General features: G+C 43.8%; 4 protein-coding genes across 6 annotated transcripts; 2 read left to right on the forward strand and 2 right to left on the reverse strand.

Moving 5' to 3' along the window:
- LOC4336227 (pentatricopeptide repeat-containing protein At4g38010) lies at nucleotides 1-7,964 on the forward strand. Of its 2 annotated transcripts, XM_066310114.1 has the most exons (6): nucleotides 1-3,175; nucleotides 4,003-4,206; nucleotides 4,319-4,633; nucleotides 6,208-6,270; nucleotides 6,399-6,517; nucleotides 6,730-7,964. In XM_066310114.1, the coding sequence occupies exon 1, from the start codon at nucleotides 188-190 to the stop codon at nucleotides 1,982-1,984; it is 1,797 nt and encodes a 598-aa protein (XP_066166211.1). In that variant the 5' UTR covers nucleotides 1-187; the 3' UTR covers nucleotides 1,985-3,175; nucleotides 4,003-4,206; nucleotides 4,319-4,633; nucleotides 6,208-6,270; nucleotides 6,399-6,517; nucleotides 6,730-7,964. The 2 variants fall into 2 exon arrangements, with proteins under 2 accessions (XP_066166211.1, XP_015633385.1); XM_015777899.3 differs by lacking the exons at nucleotides 4,003-4,206; nucleotides 4,319-4,633; nucleotides 6,208-6,270; nucleotides 6,399-6,517; nucleotides 6,730-7,964 and having other exon boundaries at nucleotides 1-2,553; nucleotides 2,662-2,987.
- On the reverse strand, nucleotides 745-4,530 carry LOC4336228 (protein FLOWERING LOCUS T). The gene is made up of 4 exons (XM_015777901.3): nucleotides 4,339-4,530; nucleotides 3,556-3,617; nucleotides 3,399-3,439; nucleotides 745-2,914 (listed from the first exon to the last, which is right to left on the reverse strand). The coding sequence occupies exons 1-4, from the start codon at nucleotides 4,528-4,530 to the stop codon at nucleotides 2,685-2,687; spliced, it is 525 nt and encodes a 174-aa protein (XP_015633387.1). The 3' UTR covers nucleotides 745-2,684.
- A 475-nt stretch (nucleotides 7,965-8,439) lies between the features above and the next one.
- Nucleotides 8,440-13,595, reverse strand: LOC4336229 (pentatricopeptide repeat-containing protein At1g06710, mitochondrial). 2 transcript variants are annotated; one of them, XM_015780985.3, is made up of 3 exons: nucleotides 10,647-13,595; nucleotides 9,798-10,041; nucleotides 8,440-9,689 (listed from the first exon to the last, which is right to left on the reverse strand). In XM_015780985.3, the coding sequence occupies exons 1-2, from the start codon at nucleotides 13,515-13,517 to the stop codon at nucleotides 10,000-10,002; spliced, it is 2,913 nt and encodes a 970-aa protein (XP_015636471.1). In that variant the 5' UTR covers nucleotides 13,518-13,595; the 3' UTR covers nucleotides 8,440-9,689; nucleotides 9,798-9,999. The 2 variants fall into 2 exon arrangements, with proteins under 2 accessions (XP_015636471.1, XP_015636473.1); XM_015780987.3 differs by lacking the exon at nucleotides 9,798-10,041 and having other exon boundaries at nucleotides 9,355-9,689.
- A 112-nt stretch (nucleotides 13,596-13,707) lies between these two features.
- Nucleotides 13,708-15,958, forward strand: LOC4336230 (uncharacterized protein ycf20). The gene is made up of 2 exons (XM_015780988.3): nucleotides 13,708-13,938; nucleotides 14,931-15,958. The coding sequence occupies exon 2, from the start codon at nucleotides 14,947-14,949 to the stop codon at nucleotides 15,412-15,414; it is 468 nt and encodes a 155-aa protein (XP_015636474.1). The 5' UTR covers nucleotides 13,708-13,938; nucleotides 14,931-14,946; the 3' UTR covers nucleotides 15,415-15,958.

Consider the following 15,958-nt stretch of genomic DNA (forward strand, 5'->3'; position numbering starts at 1 on the left):
AGATGGCACGAGAATCACTCGCCTCTCTCTCACCTCTTCTTCCTCAGCTCCGTTCCCTACTTCCCTCCCTCTCCGGCGTCCGCCGCCGCCGCCGCCGCCGCCGCGCCGGCACACCATGGCGGCTTCGCCGTGAGCTCATCATGAGCTTCAAGCACGGCTCCGACTCCGATATCTCCCTCCCGCACCAATGCCAGCCTCCTCCCTCCGCCTCCGCGCCCTCCTCGCGTCGCCGGCACCGCTCCCCGCGCGCGCGCTCCTCGCCGCCCACGCCCTCCTGCTCACGTCCGGCCTCGCCGCGGACTCCGCCCTCCTCGCGCACTTCGCCAGGCACCTCGCCTCCGCGGCCGCGCGCTCCTCCTCCTCCGCCGCCGCCGCCTCCGCCTTCCGCGCGCTGCTCCTCCTCCGCCCGCGCTGCGCACACCCGTTCAACGCTCTCATCTCCAGCCTCACCCATGCGGGCGACCCCTCCGCGGCGTTCCGCGCCTTCGCGCTCCTCCTCGTCGCGTCCGGCGCGGGCGCGGGCGCGCGGCCGGACGGGTACACGCTCCCCGCGGCGCTCAAGGCGTGCGCGCGGCTGGGCGGCGGCCTCCGGGAGGGCTGCCAGGCGCACGCGGTCGCGGAGAAGGCCGGGTTCCTGGGGCGCGTCCCTGTGCAGAACGCGCTGGTCACGTTCTACGGTGCCTGCGGCCAGTGTGGCGACGCGAGGAAGGTGTTCGACGAAATGGCAGAGCGGGACGTTGTGTCATGGACCGCGCTGTTGTCTGCGTTCACCAGGGGAGGTATGTTCATGGAGGCTCTCGGGGTCCTTGCTGAGATGGACGTTACACCGAACGAGGTAACACTGGCAAGCGTGCTTGTCGCTTGTGGAAATCTGGGGACGGCACGGGCTGGGAAGGCCGTGCATGGATGGTACTTCAGGCGGGAGAAGGAGCTGAACCTAATTGTTGGCAATGCTCTGTTAGATATGTATGTCAAGTGCGAGAAACTGGATCTTGCAAGGAGGGTATTTGACATGCTTTTGGCGAGGGACATTGTTTCATGGACGGTTATGATAAGTGGCTTGGTGCAGTGCAAGCGTCCTAGTGAAGCATTGGAGGTGTTCAATGCGATGCAGATATCGGGAGTGAAGCCAGACAAGGTTGTTCTTTCCACTGTCCTCTCAGCTTGTGCAAGCTTGGGCGCACTGGAGTCTGGTAGGTGGGTTCATGAGTACATAGAACGGAAGGGCATCGAGTGGGATGTGCATGTGGGGACTTCAGTTGTTGATATGTACGTCAAGTGTGGATGCTTGGACACCGCTGTTTCCATCTTCCAAGAGATGCCCCTCAAGAATGTATCTTCCTGGAATGCGTTGATCAATGGGTTTGCATTGCATGGTCGTGGCAGGGAGGCTCTTGACTGCTTTGACAGGATGGTTGCATCAGGTTTGCACCCCAATGAGGTCACTTTTATAACTGTCCTTGGTGCATGTTGCCACTCTGGTTTAGTGCAAGAAGGCCGTCAGTTGTTTGAGTTGATGACAAAGTCCTACAAGCTCTCACCTTGGGAAGATCATTATGGTTGCATGGTTGATCTTCTTGGAAGAGCTGGGCTCATCCAGGAAGCATATGATGTAATTAAAGCCATGCCTATGAGACCCGGTGTGTTCACATGGGTAACCCTACTAAGTGCATGCCAAGCTCATGGACGAATGGATTTCTCGCAGCAGATTCTTATGCATATCCATGAGTTGGAGTCCTCTGGGAATGGGATTTATGTCCTTCTCTCCAACATGTATGCAGTGAGTGATAGATGGGCAGATGTAGGGAAGGCGAGAGGGTTCATGAATGAGAAAGGCATGCAGAAGGAACCAGGATCCAGTGTGATTGAGGTGAATGGGAAGACCTGTGAATTCTTAGTTGGGCAACAGAACCATCTGTATATGGATGATGTACGTGCAATGCTTTCCATACTTATGAAGCAAATACATCTGGATGGTCTCTAGTTCTTTAGGATTTAAATGGTTATTGTGTTCTGCCGAGATCATCTTGCTGCTTGTGTTCCATTTGGACAAATGATGATCAACGATTCTTGGATTGGTTACTATGTTTGCATTTACACTATTTATTATTCCTAAGCTAATGTGAGGATTTTCTGGTACTAAAGCTTAGCAGTCAAGTGGTCTGCCTAACAGTGAAATCCGCAAGTCAGCATCGTGATCAGACTGGCAAATGGAGGAATAGACCTGACAGTTATAAGCCATTGGCATAATATTGAGACTGCTAGAGTTTCCACTATGCACATTATTGCACCAATAGTTATGCAAAGTTCTCAGTAAGCCTAGGATGCTTTCTTTTTTAAAGAACATGACGTGTTATCAGTTGCATTCTTCAATGATGCACTCAATTTGTTGCTTTGATAGTCGCTTTTGAACATGACATGGACAACAGTTGTTGGGTGCAGAATCAGTAGGATTTCGTTCCTGAAGAACCAGATAAAGTGTTCTCCAAGATGAGATCTGAAGCTAAATTCATTCGTAAAGCACCTTGTTTAGTGCCTGGATACGTATCAAAGGTAGTAGTTCTTAAATGAAGATACATTAAAAGGTCCACCATTGACCAGCACGTTGCGATGTGCCTGACCCCATTCATCTTCTCACATGAATATCACCTCTTCTTGTAGAGGGCTATGAATGATCCTGACTTTTATCTAATGTACCGTCTGCCTCCACATCCGTTCTCCCTCTGGCAATTGAAGAACACTGCTGCCACAGGAGGTCCAAGATTATACAGTGCGGAAAAATCTCTTGTATTGAAATTTGGTCTCCATCCTGGTGCATAAATAGTCTGTTGTACATATTGGCGAAATAATATAAAGACAAAACGATGTATCCCTGCAGTTGGTTTTGGGCTTTCATAACTGACAACTTCATTTCCTGTAATAAAAATTGTTAAAACATGTTAAAGTCAGTTCATATGAGTATTGCTCTCAGCCTCTCAAACTTAAAAGTTCTATGCATGAAGTATGGACATCCATTGGTCAAGTTTAGGTTAATAAAAAAATAGCATAGGGATGCTCATGTTGAGCTCAGTGCAGTCAGATCAGACAAGTTTATGACAATCATAGTTAAAAGAAATTATTTCCATGGGTTGATGTCGAAGGCAGGACGATCTGCTGTTTATCATCTGAAATCCAGGTATGACATTGGTGTATCGTTATCCTTCAGATTTACTATATGCTCTTATAGTTTAGTTTTAGTGTTTATTAAATGTAACTACAAATGATACACTTTGCTAGTTTTTTATTTTTAATTATGTTGTCATCTGGACCAGCACGATATGTATTTGCTTTAAAATCTTGGATGACTTGATGCCATCAAAACATTAAATTCAGAAAAGAAAAGAATAGGAATAACCCACCATAACTAGCATTTGCCGATTCTGGAATGTCTGTCACCAACCTGTCACATGCAAATAACCATAAGAATAGCTTTTGATTTTGTATTTGTCACGTCACACACAAGTGGAGAAGTAGAATTGTATAAACCAATTAATTCTGAAATGTTTCAGATTTTACCAATGAAGGTATTCTCTTTTTGTTGGGTTGCTTGGACTTGGCGAGTCAGGATCCACCATCACCTAAAAGCAAGTTAGCGTGTTACTTCTAGGGAAAAATATAACTTTTTAGTTAAATAAAACATTATCATTCCAAGCAAAGGATAAAAACTTTGAATTTGAGGGTATAAGGTCCATGAACTGTGCATCTCAGTTACTTGTGTTCCACTAAGATTATATGGCCATTGCTTTCTTAATTGACACAACCCAGATACAAGGCTCTCCATAACTTTGATGCTTTAGAAAATTAACTTTCTATAACACTATTATTTTGTTAGCTTCAATGGTTGTGTCACTACTAATGCATCTTCATGATTCTAGCAAAGTACAGTTAATTTTTTAATGCATCTAATCATAATGATTCAGATTCCTATACTTCATGGCTGACGTGCATAATTTTGATCCACAGGCAGCATTCAAATATGCAGGTATATGTGCTGACCTATCAAAAGCAAACAGAATATCTTTGTTTACACGAAATAAAGAAATAGAGGTGCAAAGGTCTTTTTCAATCCACCCAGTCACACAGATGAAGTTGTACAACTTACAGAAAGCTGAGAATATTTGCTTCCAGTGTTCTATACGTACTGAACACTAATAGCACATGCTACAGGTATAGCACTCTACACAGTTGGATGGGGCTCGTGTAATTAGGCACATGCTTTTTTCCCCCTGGGCTAGATGCCAAATAGTATTCCTTATGAACTCAATATTGTTCAATGCAGTAATGAGGATTTGGACTTACCAGAGTGTAAAGGTTCCTTATGTCGCGGCCAGCAATTTCAATCCTTGGTTCATTTGCTACCTGTGACGGTTTGAGCTCAGACCCATTTGTTAATTCCTTGTTGTTGTATAGGACCTTGAGTGATGCTGATTTGTTGAATGGGTCTAAGATATCCCCAACAACATGTCCTACGACAAGTGGGTCCCTTGACATGGCTAGTGAAGATTGATGATCTTCAGGAGTTGAGCAAGAAGAGGCTGTGCTAAGAAGCTAACTTGAGCAGAAATGTTGAACTTGGGTGAACTGATGAGTGCAGGTATGTGCCCTATATATACTCACAATCTAAGTGCTGAAGGCATTCGTGGTATCAGGAGTTGTTAGCTCCTGAAGACTTGGAATCTTAACTTTAAGGCGTAGGCAGGTGTACTGTATTATATTGGTTGCCATCACTGGAAATATTGTGGTATGTCCACTCTCATAGCCTACATAAAAATAAGGAGTGTTCATTGCTATTCCACATCGATGAATAAAATCTGCTGACCACTCTCACTTATTCCCTATATCTGCAACCCTAGACATGATACGCTCCTGCTGAAAAGTAGATTGCCTTTGGACTTGTCTTTTAGATTGACACCTCATGTTTCTCATTCTCAACAAGAACTTTCTGTAACTCTTCCTCAGTAAGAGTTGTAGGCAAATGGGATAAGTAAGCATCAGCCCCCTGGTAGGGCAATACTTGCCAAGGTTCTATACTTCTATCTCCATACTGTAGACAACAAGAAGTTAGAGCGTACCTACTATTTGATGGCATTGCAGTGAGGATCATTTCTCAATATAAATTACAAAAGAGGTTTCTTGAGCATGATTGGTTGGGAATATTGGACTGCAACAATAAAAAAGTGCTAGAGGATTTTCTTGACACTTGTTCACTGTCTTCTACCAAATCAATAATTCCTGTCTTCCTTTATAGCAGTTCTTTTATCAAGTAGATGCTTGATAAGCAAATTAGTGGTACAGCTGTGTGGTTTATTTCAGTGCATGCCGACATCTAGAATTCAGAATCAAGTTTTCGTCATTCAAAGATTATAGGTTAGGGTGGGTTCTTAGATAATGATGACGATGGTAAATTGGCTTTATTTGATCTACAACATTCTGTTATTCACTGCTCTCCAAGTATGTCTATCTAAAGTTCTAAACATATTAGTCCTGTTCTTTATCTATCAAGCGAGATTTTGCTCAAAGACTAAAACAGCCTTCTTTCGGAACAAACATTTTGGCATGTTTTGAACTGTCACAATATCTGCTCTATTGTAACAAAATTTGAAAATCCAATTTTCTTTTATTTTAATATGCATAATAGGTGGTGCAGTCAATTATAATATAAAATCAGTCTGCTATTTTTTTTGTCCAAAATATTTACCCTTTTCTGTGTCTCTGTAGTTCTATGATCTCACCCCCCCGAGTTCAAGCTACTACCTAAAACACCAGTCCAAGTCACATTCCAAGGGCAGTAGGCCTTCTAGAATCATTTTATAAGTTGCTTGACACACAATCACTCATATTGCGGAACTGAACATCTAAACTCACTTGTCAGCTGTTCTCAAGATTCAAACTTTCACACGAAACTCAGAATTTCACTTAAGGGCTGTTGACAGTACGCATATTCTGCTAATAAACTTTCTATAGAAGTTTATTGTACTCTGTACATCTCTATTTTACTAGTTTTCCTGATGGAATATGATCTCTGACAAATAGGTCAGAATGCAGCTTCTTACGAATACTCCTAGGGGGGTGCATTTGCCTTTTGAAATGTCTGCCGCTCTGTCTTCCTTGCTTTCTGACAGAATATGATTTGTGTAATACAACGTCCTAATCTTCTTATCATGACAGGAATATGCCTGCGGAGCTGATGGACTCTACATAAAGCGGACGCAGAAAGCAGAGATAGATAAGGCAAAGGCCTACTACATTTATTCTTGACCAACAGGGGCCCGCGGAATCCCATTTTATTCCTGTAATTCGCACCAAAGATTTTATGTCAATCACGCCTCCCCCTTCTGATGTTATGTTCCCACTTGCAGAACGCAGGCCTTGAGCTGTGCATCGAGGAATCAAGCCACTGGTTTTCTCAGTCCTCCACTCCTGCTGGCACCTAAATGTCTCATCCTATTAAGCATTTTGCAAGATAAACTCCAGGAAGGTAATTTCAGTTAACATTTATTTTTCTCGAACGCGCAAAAGAAGAACTGCACATCATTATATTAAGAGGAAAGAAAAGAGTTCAAAAGGACCCAAACAAGCCCAGTAGGGCATGGTTTAGTACAAAACGGCTTGCCAACAAAAAAAAAATGCTAATGGTAGTTACCCAGGTTGCTCACCAAATATTTCATTTGTGGTCATGGCTTCTTTTAGGAGGCGGCTGGAGGGTAGCAGGAAAGGCAAAGAGCTCAGTTACGTGGACGAAGCGAACGTCAGGTTGAGAGTTGGAATCCATGCCCCGAACTGTCGCTGGCTTGATAATCTTGACTGGAGAACAATTGAACAAGGCAGAGAACAATGCACCATCCCCCCTTCACGTGGGCGCATCCCATTCGTCGCGTGATCGATAGGACTTGCAGAGGGGGGGCCGTGGTCCTCGCCGAGTCGCCGGCGCCGGATTCTCTGTGAAAAGAGGCTGCAAAGGAGATTCCACAAGGCAGAAAAATCTGCCGGAAACGGCAACATGATCGTGCTGCTGCTCTCGACCACCGTCGCCATCAGCCCAGTTGATGAGGGCAAGTGTAGTACAAAACCTCAGCGCCTGCCCGCTGCCATTGGCTTGCTTTGGGTCAGAAAGCAACACCAAGGTTTTTGGGTCTTTCAGATCAGAAAGCAACGCAAAAGACTGGCTCTTCGGATCAGAAAGCGACCTCTAGTGTGTGCTTTCGGAATTCAGATCAGATATATGCGTCGACGACACTTGCTTCATCGAGTGTATGCCCTTCTTCTTCTTCAGCACTGTTGCAGTTGACCTGTCCACATAACACATTCCATGGATATCAGGCCAGGCCTACCGTGTGTATATCTGATGATGGACTAGCAGCATATCGGTTGGCCCAGGTAAAACTAGGCATATATCGCTTGTTTACATAGCTTCATCTGAAGCCTCCATGATATCATCCAATCTAATTTTTTGTATCAAGTTCTATCTATCCTAACACTCGTCAACTCCAATAGCGCGGGTGGCTTGATAGTTGATACATATCCTGATATCAAGCAGATTGCGGAACAAACAAGCCGAAATTTACGATGATCTGTTTGCCTTTTTGTTATTCTGCTACGCGTTCGTATTGCGGCTGACATATTTTTAAGGTGATGTATCTGGATCAGTGATCACATCAAGAAAAACAGTTGCGAGGTCAAAAGAGAGGAGCAGCTTGGCTGTGGAAGAACTTATGCCTCGTCGTCGAATAAGACAGGAGTTTTGTAGGATGCAGAATCTATGCCCCGGAAGAACTAGATTGGTAACAATAATGTGTATAAATGAAACGATTTCATATTTTTCACAATGTTAGACATATGCGTGCAATATTTATTTGAAACTTCAATCTTCTGAATATCCTGATAACACGATTCAACTACATAAAAGTATCAGTTTTTACTGATTTTCTTCACCGGGTTTTTCTGCTATTATGCAGGCCCATTTTATTTATTACGAGTTCTTTTTATTGACAGCTCAAGCATTTTTATACAAGGATGCATTCAGGTTCAGAATGCTGACATTCTTTTCTGTATGTATCAATACGTTGTCAGCTAAGCGTTCATTTTCTCCCTGTCGACATTATGGGGCAGCATATCATATATATTCTCAGCATAATTCCCAGCAACGTGCTCAAGACTCATGTAGCAAGACTCAAATTGGCGCCTCCGAAAGCATAACCTTTCTGAAGCAATGTTTGATTAAAAAAAATTTGCTGAACTAATATAGAAACGATTAGTCCGCACAGCACTGGCCTGCTCAGTACGTCTGCATCATGATCTGCCCAAAGATCTTATGCGACCATGATAATGGTCATGAACCATACATAGTGCTTTGTGAACTTCACAAGTTGATCAATAAATACATTTTTATGAATCTATGACTATGATGCAACAGCCACTTGATGTATAATCCACCCATTTCCTCAAAATTATCAACTACTACAACAGTGCATCAGAATGCATCTATGCAGGCACCAAGAAAGCATATCCATAACGCAAAATTTACATTTAGCAGTAAACCCATGAAGAAATTGAACTCTACTAGAATGCATCTATGCAGGCACCAAGAAAGCATATCCATAATGCAAAATTTACATTTAGCAGTAAACCCATGAAGAAATTGAACTCTACTGATTTTCATAGTTTCCCAAAAGGATGTATATTCCATGCAATGGTGAGCCAGTCAGCTACATATGCTTACTATCCCCCGTCTCAACTGCAAATTGAAATCAGAAAGATTAGAATTCTGCACAGACGCATGGTTTTCTTTTTTTCTTCAAGAAAGCATCTTCACATTCTCCTATTTTGCCCTCGACACCATAATAAATGCACAACTGGATGAAAGGAAATATGAACCACAATACTTGTTTGATCCAATATATATTCAATAACAGCCATACAGAACTTTTAAATTAAAAGGCAACCAATATAGCAACATGTCATATACTACTAGTGTTGAAGGCATTGCAGCTGCAGGTAGATTCTAGGTATGGTAAAAATATGGTACTAGTATGCTAAAACTAATTATATAGTAGCAAATTGGGGAAAAAAATTCTGGGCATTAATTAACTTCCAAAAATCAGTTGGATGGCACAGATTAATGTTTAGCAAGGCATGAAAAACCTTCTGGATCAAATATGAAGCTACCAGAGTGAAGTAAGATGGCAGGCATAGCTGGTGAAGGATCTTAACACAACTCACCTTATAGGCATTTTCTTTGTGATATAAATATAGAGGTTCTATAAACAGGACTGAAGTCCGTGACATGCTGAGATCAAGGACTCAGACGGTACAAACTGGTCAACAAAATGTTGTCAAACATTTAACTGTGAGATAATTACAGTTGATAATATCAGTTCAAATATCATTCAAATAATCATTAAAAATTTGAGAACGAACAAAAAGGCTGATAGTATATCTCCATTACTCTATCACTGAAGAAGAAATTTAAGGAAATAGAAGGGTGAAAATATCAGTTAATTTGATGAATAAAGGAACTATGAAACTTTGAGATTATTTTCAGTCAAATGCCTTTTGTATAACCATCGTTGCCTTATATACAAATGTTGAACTTGATAACCATAGCGAGATTCCTTTGTGGCTTTGCCCATCTGAAGATGAATCAGCTATCCCTAAATAAAATTGAAAGAAAAATAAAGGGTCAGAAATTACAAAGGCAAAGGAGTTCATAAACCTAAAAAATTGCCTGCCCATATTGAAAAAATAAGGTTTATGCATACATGGTACATCTTTTCATGCAGGATTGTTCATTCTGTAGTGTTATTCCATGGCCTCCGAGTTATTTTTCTTGAGTCATCATGAATTGCACTTTAGGTCTCTGAGTCACCACATCTCGCAACAATCTTGAGATACAAGAACATGACTCCTTAGGTGGAAGTGTTGTCATTTGCATGATTTATGATGCAGTAAGACAAAACAGCTCTAGCCTCCATGAAAAGATTTGTTACCCTGCCAGTTCACACCCTGGTCCAATACCCAATATTAAGTAGTGGTACAATGCAAATCACCCAAAGGAAAAAAGAAACTGAAGAAACCTATTGTAATAAAGCTCAAAATGTGAAATGGTCATATTAACAACAAATTGTGGAAGCCGTTAGCAGAAAATACTGTACTGATGCTCTTATGTCAGGATCTACGATTCATAAAGGTGTATCAAAATCAGGAGTGTAATTGTGCACAAATATGCTGCATCAACAAAATGCTGCCCTTACCCAAAATACAATACAAAGAAGGATATTTAAGCAGATCAGTATACCACTATTACTGAATCAAGTGCAATTCTCTATTTGTAAAAAATAATAATGCAAAGTAATATTTCAGTCTAGAGCTGCTCAACAAATGGTTGAATAGCTTACAGGCATATTTCATAAAATAACACTGTCAAATTTAATAGGTGAGTGTCTACATATTACAGCAGTCTTGAGATTACTTGCTGATGCTGATACTGTGAAAGAACTAAATGAATCCCCTAAGTCAACCTGTGGTTCTATATTCTTGCCATAACCAACAACAATAACAACAAAGGTAAATAGAAATATTTGAGTGGTATATGAAAGAAGTAGACCAACCTCATGACATATGCCATAGCACAACTGGAGGGCTTCGTCCCACTTTTTTACTTCAACTAATCCCTTTATGAGGCAAACAAAGACACTTAACTCAGGTACAAAGCCTCTCCTTGTCATTTCACTATACAATCGAAATGCTTCCTCAACTTGAGATGCTAAACAAAGTGCCTGGATCAATGAAGCGTACATGTCATTGTCAGTTTTTACAGATGACGGAACTTCCATCATCTCTTTGTGCAACTCCATAGCTATCTCCAGCCTGCCAGCTTTGGAGAAACAATCGATCAGCATTCCATAAACAGGTGCAATTGGTACTGTGCCATATGATTCCATCTCCTCCAGAATACCCAGAGAAGCGATAAAGCTCTTGCTGAAACCTTGAATTGCACAACGGTATCCTTGTAAGTACTTTGGCCAGTAAGTCTGCTTCATTTCACCAAGCAGTAAACGAGCCTTATCCAAAAGGCCAGCAGCACACAAGTGGTTTATCAGAACTCTGTACGTAACATAATTGGGAGAACATCCTTTTCTGCTCATTTGTGTAAAAAGGTCAAGACTCAGATCAATCTTGCCAGCTTTGCCTAATCCATCTATTAGAGCAGTGTAAGTTACAACATTCGGACTGCATCCTTTCTCTTCCATCAATGACAGAAGCTTTAGTGCCTTCTCACTTTCACCTATCCTACAAAGACCATCAATCATAGCTGTGTACGTAACAACATTAGGAGTACAAGAATCCTTTAACATCTGAGAGAGAACTTTCATTGCAAGATCAAGTCTTCCATCCTTGAACATCCTGTCAATCAACGAGGTGTACGTATGTACACTGGGAAGGTACCCACACTTTGTCATCTGCAGAAATACCTCCTGAGCACTGTCAATTTTTCCAGCTTTGCAAAAGCCATCAATAAGAGCATCGTACACAATGTGATTGGGCTCGCAACCAGAAGATAACATAGCATCTAGTAATTCATGAGCATGGTCCACTTTGTGAGCTTTGCATAAACCATCTACTAGTGCACCATATGTCACAACATTTGGAGCAAGTGTGTGTCTGTCCTCACATGGAAAGTAAAAATCAGAATCGGCGCTATCAGAAGTTCCAATTAATTTGGCATAGACTTCAAAAGCCTTACTGATGTTGCCTGCTTTACAGAGACCATCTACCAATGCACCATAAGTAACATCATTTGGACGACAGCCAGCATCAACCATTCGGTGAAAAATATCATTAGCCTGAGGTACCTGCTTAGCTTTGAGGTAAGCATGAATAAGTGCAGTATATGTCACCACAGTTGGGGAGCAACCCACACTCCTCATCTCCTCAAACAACCACTGGGCTTGTTCAATGAGTCCAGCTTTACAAAAGCTGTCAATCAAAATTGTGTATGTATACACATCAGGAGTTACACCGACCATCTTCATCTCTTGGAACAGAAGGAAAGCTTTCTCTACCTTAGTAGCATGGCAGAGAAAAGTGATCACCTTAGAGTATGTACTTGTATCAGGGACAAAACCTTTCCTCATCATCTCCTTTATGAGCTGAAATGCCTTGTCAAACTTCCCGACACCACAAAGGCATCGAGCAAAATTGGCAACGTTAACCTTATTAAGAACACAATTAGCAGCCAGCATCTCTCCATAAATTTTCTCAGCTAAATCCAGCAAATCAGGGCTTGGTAATTTCTCCTGACCACATATACTTCCAATAAAAATATTGTACACAACATAACCAGGAGGGCAACCACAAGTAGTCATCCTATTTAAAAGTTTATAGGCATACGCATAATCCTTTTCATTGCAATAACTATGCACAAGGGAATTAAACAAGGATGGATTTGGATTGCAGCCCTCAGTCATCATCATATTAATGATCCTCTTGCACCAGCCAAGCTGTTTCTTTTTCAAAAATCCTGAGAGCAACGTCCTATATGTGACCACATTTGGAATACATGAGTTGCATCGCATCCTATGGAGGAATGACATGGCCTCGTCAAAATACGATGCCTCCATCAGCCCGCTGATCATATGTGTGCATAATACTGTATCAAGCTTGAAATCCTCCCTCTCTATCATGTCTAGTGCATCAGCCCACCGCCCCTCTTTGCACAGAGCGTGCGCAAAGCACCCAACGGTGAACCGGTCCATGCAGAACCCCGACTCGGACATCTCCTTCTGAACCCGGAACCCCAAGTCCACCTGCCCCGCGCTCGAGAGCACCTGGACCAGTGCATTGTAGGTCACCTTAGACGGCCTGTACCCAAAGTCCTTCAGCCTCCCGAGCTCCTCCAGCGCCTCGTTCCACATCCCTCCGCGGCAGCACCGCCGCACTAGCACATTGAGCAATCTGCCGAGCACCTCGCGGTCCTCCTCCCCAATCTCCCTAAGCAGCCTCTCGGCATCCCTGGCGCGGCCGTCGAAACCCAACGCATCCGCAAGGGCGTCGTAGCATGCGCCCGTGTGGCTGTACCCAACCTGCCGCTCGGCCCAGAGGAAGAACCTCGCGCAGAGCTCCGGGGCGTCGCGCACCGCCCCGAGCACCGCCACCACGACGGAGTCGGTCAGGAACCCGCGGCACCGCCGCAGGACGCGCTCCGCCTTGCCGTCGAAGTCGGCGCCGAATGCCCGGATCGCCTTGGAGATCAGCACGGCCTCCGGTGGCGGGAGGGCACCGGCCGCGGCGGCGGCGGCGGGCTCCCGAAGAAACTCGAAGTCTCTGGGGCCGAGGCGAGACCGGGGTGGCGGTTGCGGCGGCGCGGGTGGCTCGACGAGGCCGAGCAGGGGGTCCTCGGAGTCGCCGGCGGCGTGGGAGCAGGTGCGGCGCAGGGAGGCGCGTAGTGTCGCTACCGCCGCCGCGCGGCGGCGGATCATGGAGCGGCGGCGTGGGCGGTGGCGGTGGCGGTGGGGCCTGGAGCTCCGTCCATGGAGGTTTTGAGGGGAGAGGGGATTAAACCCTAGGGAGGGGCACTCCCGTAAATATCTCGGTAAGCTGGTAGTGGGGCCCACTCTCCAGTGGGAGAAGGGAGTGTTTCTCTCGCTGAGCCAGTGAGCCCCACCACCCGAAGCTACAGCGCCACACTTCCCTCATCTCTCTCTCTCCCTCTCCCTCTCCTCCTCGGCGCGGCTCGGCGGCGCTCCCCTCGCCTGCGCGGCCGCGCAGCGGTAGGGCGGAGGCGCCGGCGGTGGCTCAGCCGACGGACACCGTGGGTTGGCCCTCTACGACGCCATCAGCCCGGCTCACCAGCCTCCGCTGACCTCTACCGCTCCACAGACCACAGCAAGGCAGCAAGAGGTAAGGATTTCTGAAACGAATCCCTTTCCAGTTCTCACAGTCCGCTTGCCAATTATTGTTGATCTGAAGCTGAATTGGTCACTGAATCAATGGTAGAGTTTGAGATTTCAGAAATGTGAGTTTGAGAATTTGAAGTATTTGTGGGGGAAAAAACTTGTTATGGTTGTGCGTTTCATGTATGAAACGTTTTTTTAACTGAACAACTGGCTGCAAAATCGTACATTCGCCACTACTCGTAGCATCTCATGCTACCTGTTTGACGTATTTGCGCAGCGGAGTCGACACTGCCAATAGGAGTTGCTCTGGTGAGATTCAGCTTTTTGAATTTATCGGAGACTATTGCTCTGATGGTAGTTCTGTGTGGTACAACCGTACAAATAGCCTGAAGTAGTTAAGTGTTTTCATATTCTCTGTGTTTCCCTGTGCAATGGTAGGTGCCGTGCTAGGAAAGTTGTTAGTGCCTCGTAATTGCCTTTGCCCTTTTACCATACCTGTGAATGACGATGGTGTGTTCAGGTTTGAACCAACCATACTGCATTAATGCTTTAGGCTTGAGGATTTAAATTACATTGAACAGCTTGGAGTCAATCACGTTTTGAGTACATTGGAATGCCATAAACCACTGTATAGTGTATAGTATACTGCCGTAGCAAACAATAAGCTATTCCCATGTCAGGATGTTTGATGGCTGTCTGATGGCAAAGTATTTTCCCATCAAACGGAATTTGGAATGCCTAGCAGGCTAATGCATCCCTTCAATTTGGTTTTGAGGCATATTGTAGAATTATCAATTTTTTGCATTGTCACTATTTTCATCGTCTGTTCCTTCAGATAATCCATTGATATTTCTGTTAGTCGTTGTGTTCATTCTTTCTATTGTTTTCTTTCTTTCTTGACTTATCTACTTTTATCTGCAAACTTGTGCCTCTCACACAACAGCAGAATCCCTAATTGCATATCTGTGTTTTATTGAAATTTTTATGTTCATGCAGTGATTGGCACTTTTCAATGGCATGTGCTTCAAAGACAATCTCTATTGGTTTTGCCAACAGTGGTCTATATGGAGAGGCAAGGCTACTGTCGCCAAGCTACAAAAACTACCCAAGGAGATCCTCTTACAAATTTATCAAAGTTCGTGCAGTACAGGGAAATGATGGTCGTCGAAGGCTAGTTGATATAATCCGAACCATCCCTGAACTCTCTAGAAACTATTTCAGAAGCCGGTCAAGGAGAGCTCTTTTTGGTGGTATCTCACTTCTGGGAGGCTTTTATGTGGCGCAGACAATATCTCTGTCTTTCGGAGCGTTGGGTGTGAACGATGTCATAGCAGCAGTTGTGTGTGTCCTGCTTACTGAATACGTAACTAAGTTCTACTACAGCCGGCCTAAGGTTACCTTCCCATTTGCTCTCCTCAACAACTTCAAGATGGGTTTCACATATGGCCTGTTTATTGATGCCTTCAAGCTTGCTAGCTGACCTGCAATTCTTCCTATTGGTGCTTTGACATGTTATGTTCTTGAATCTTGAAAAACAGCAAAGATGGTGAAAAAATAGCATGCCCCCACGATGTTATTACTGAGACGAGGGATCTATAGTTCTGTGGCTTTCCTCAGCTTTGTTCTCCTATGTGAAGGCAGGCTTGTTGCTGGTATAGTTTTTGAGTTGGTGGATAGATTTTCAAAGATTGGTCCACATGTGGGTATACTGTAGTGTGATGATAACAACTATTTATTTTGAGATTCAGATTACATATGATTGAAGCCCGGTGTGTACATATGCAAATTTCAAGCTATCTGATCTTGATCATCTCAAAAAGGCTGTCTAATTTTTAATGGAACTTGGTTCAGATTTAAGTCCATTTTGCTGGAAAGACTGTAGCCTTGTGTGATTTTTTATGCTAATTTCCTCGACCCAGTAACTCGACCGAGTTACACCTAAATGCACTAAGCTTCATCTGTACTCTTTGATTTCATGTATCGAAGATGCAAATAATACAGTAGCACTTGATCTGTCCTGTTAA

This window comes from Oryza sativa, chromosome 4 (assembly GCF_034140825.1).
Source record: "Oryza sativa Japonica Group chromosome 4, ASM3414082v1".
NCBI classification, from domain to species: domain Eukaryota; kingdom Viridiplantae; phylum Streptophyta; class Magnoliopsida; order Poales; family Poaceae; genus Oryza; species Oryza sativa.

What these genes read in the sequence shown, in the direction of transcription:
- LOC4336227 (XM_066310114.1), top strand. Translation starts at nt 188, where the DNA reads ATGCCAGCCTCCTCCCTCCGCCTCCGCGCCCTCCTCGCGTCGCCGGCA.
- LOC4336228 (XM_015777901.3), bottom strand. Translation starts at nt 4,530, where the DNA reads ATGTCAAGGGACCCACTTGTCGTAGGACATGTTGTTGGGGATATCTTA. An exon ending in TAAGGAACCTTTACACTCTG is followed by an intron (nt 3,618 to 4,338) that starts GTAAGTCCAAAT and finishes ACTTGCTTTTAG; the next exon opens with GTGATGGTGGATCCTGACTC. An exon ending in ATCGGCAAATGCTAGTTATG is followed by an intron (nt 2,915 to 3,398) that starts GTGGGTTATTCC and finishes TTTTTATTACAG; the next exon opens with GAAATGAAGTTGTCAGTTAT.
- LOC4336229 (XM_015780985.3), bottom strand. Translation starts at nt 13,517, where the DNA reads ATGATCCGCCGCCGCGCGGCGGCGGTAGCGACACTACGCGCCTCCCTG. An exon ending in GCTATGGCATATGTCATGAG is followed by an intron (nt 10,042 to 10,646) that starts GTTGGTCTACTT and finishes GTATTGGACCAG; the next exon opens with GGTGTGAACTGGCAGGGTAA.
- LOC4336230 (XM_015780988.3), top strand. Translation starts at nt 14,947, where the DNA reads ATGGCATGTGCTTCAAAGACAATCTCTATTGGTTTTGCCAACAGTGGT.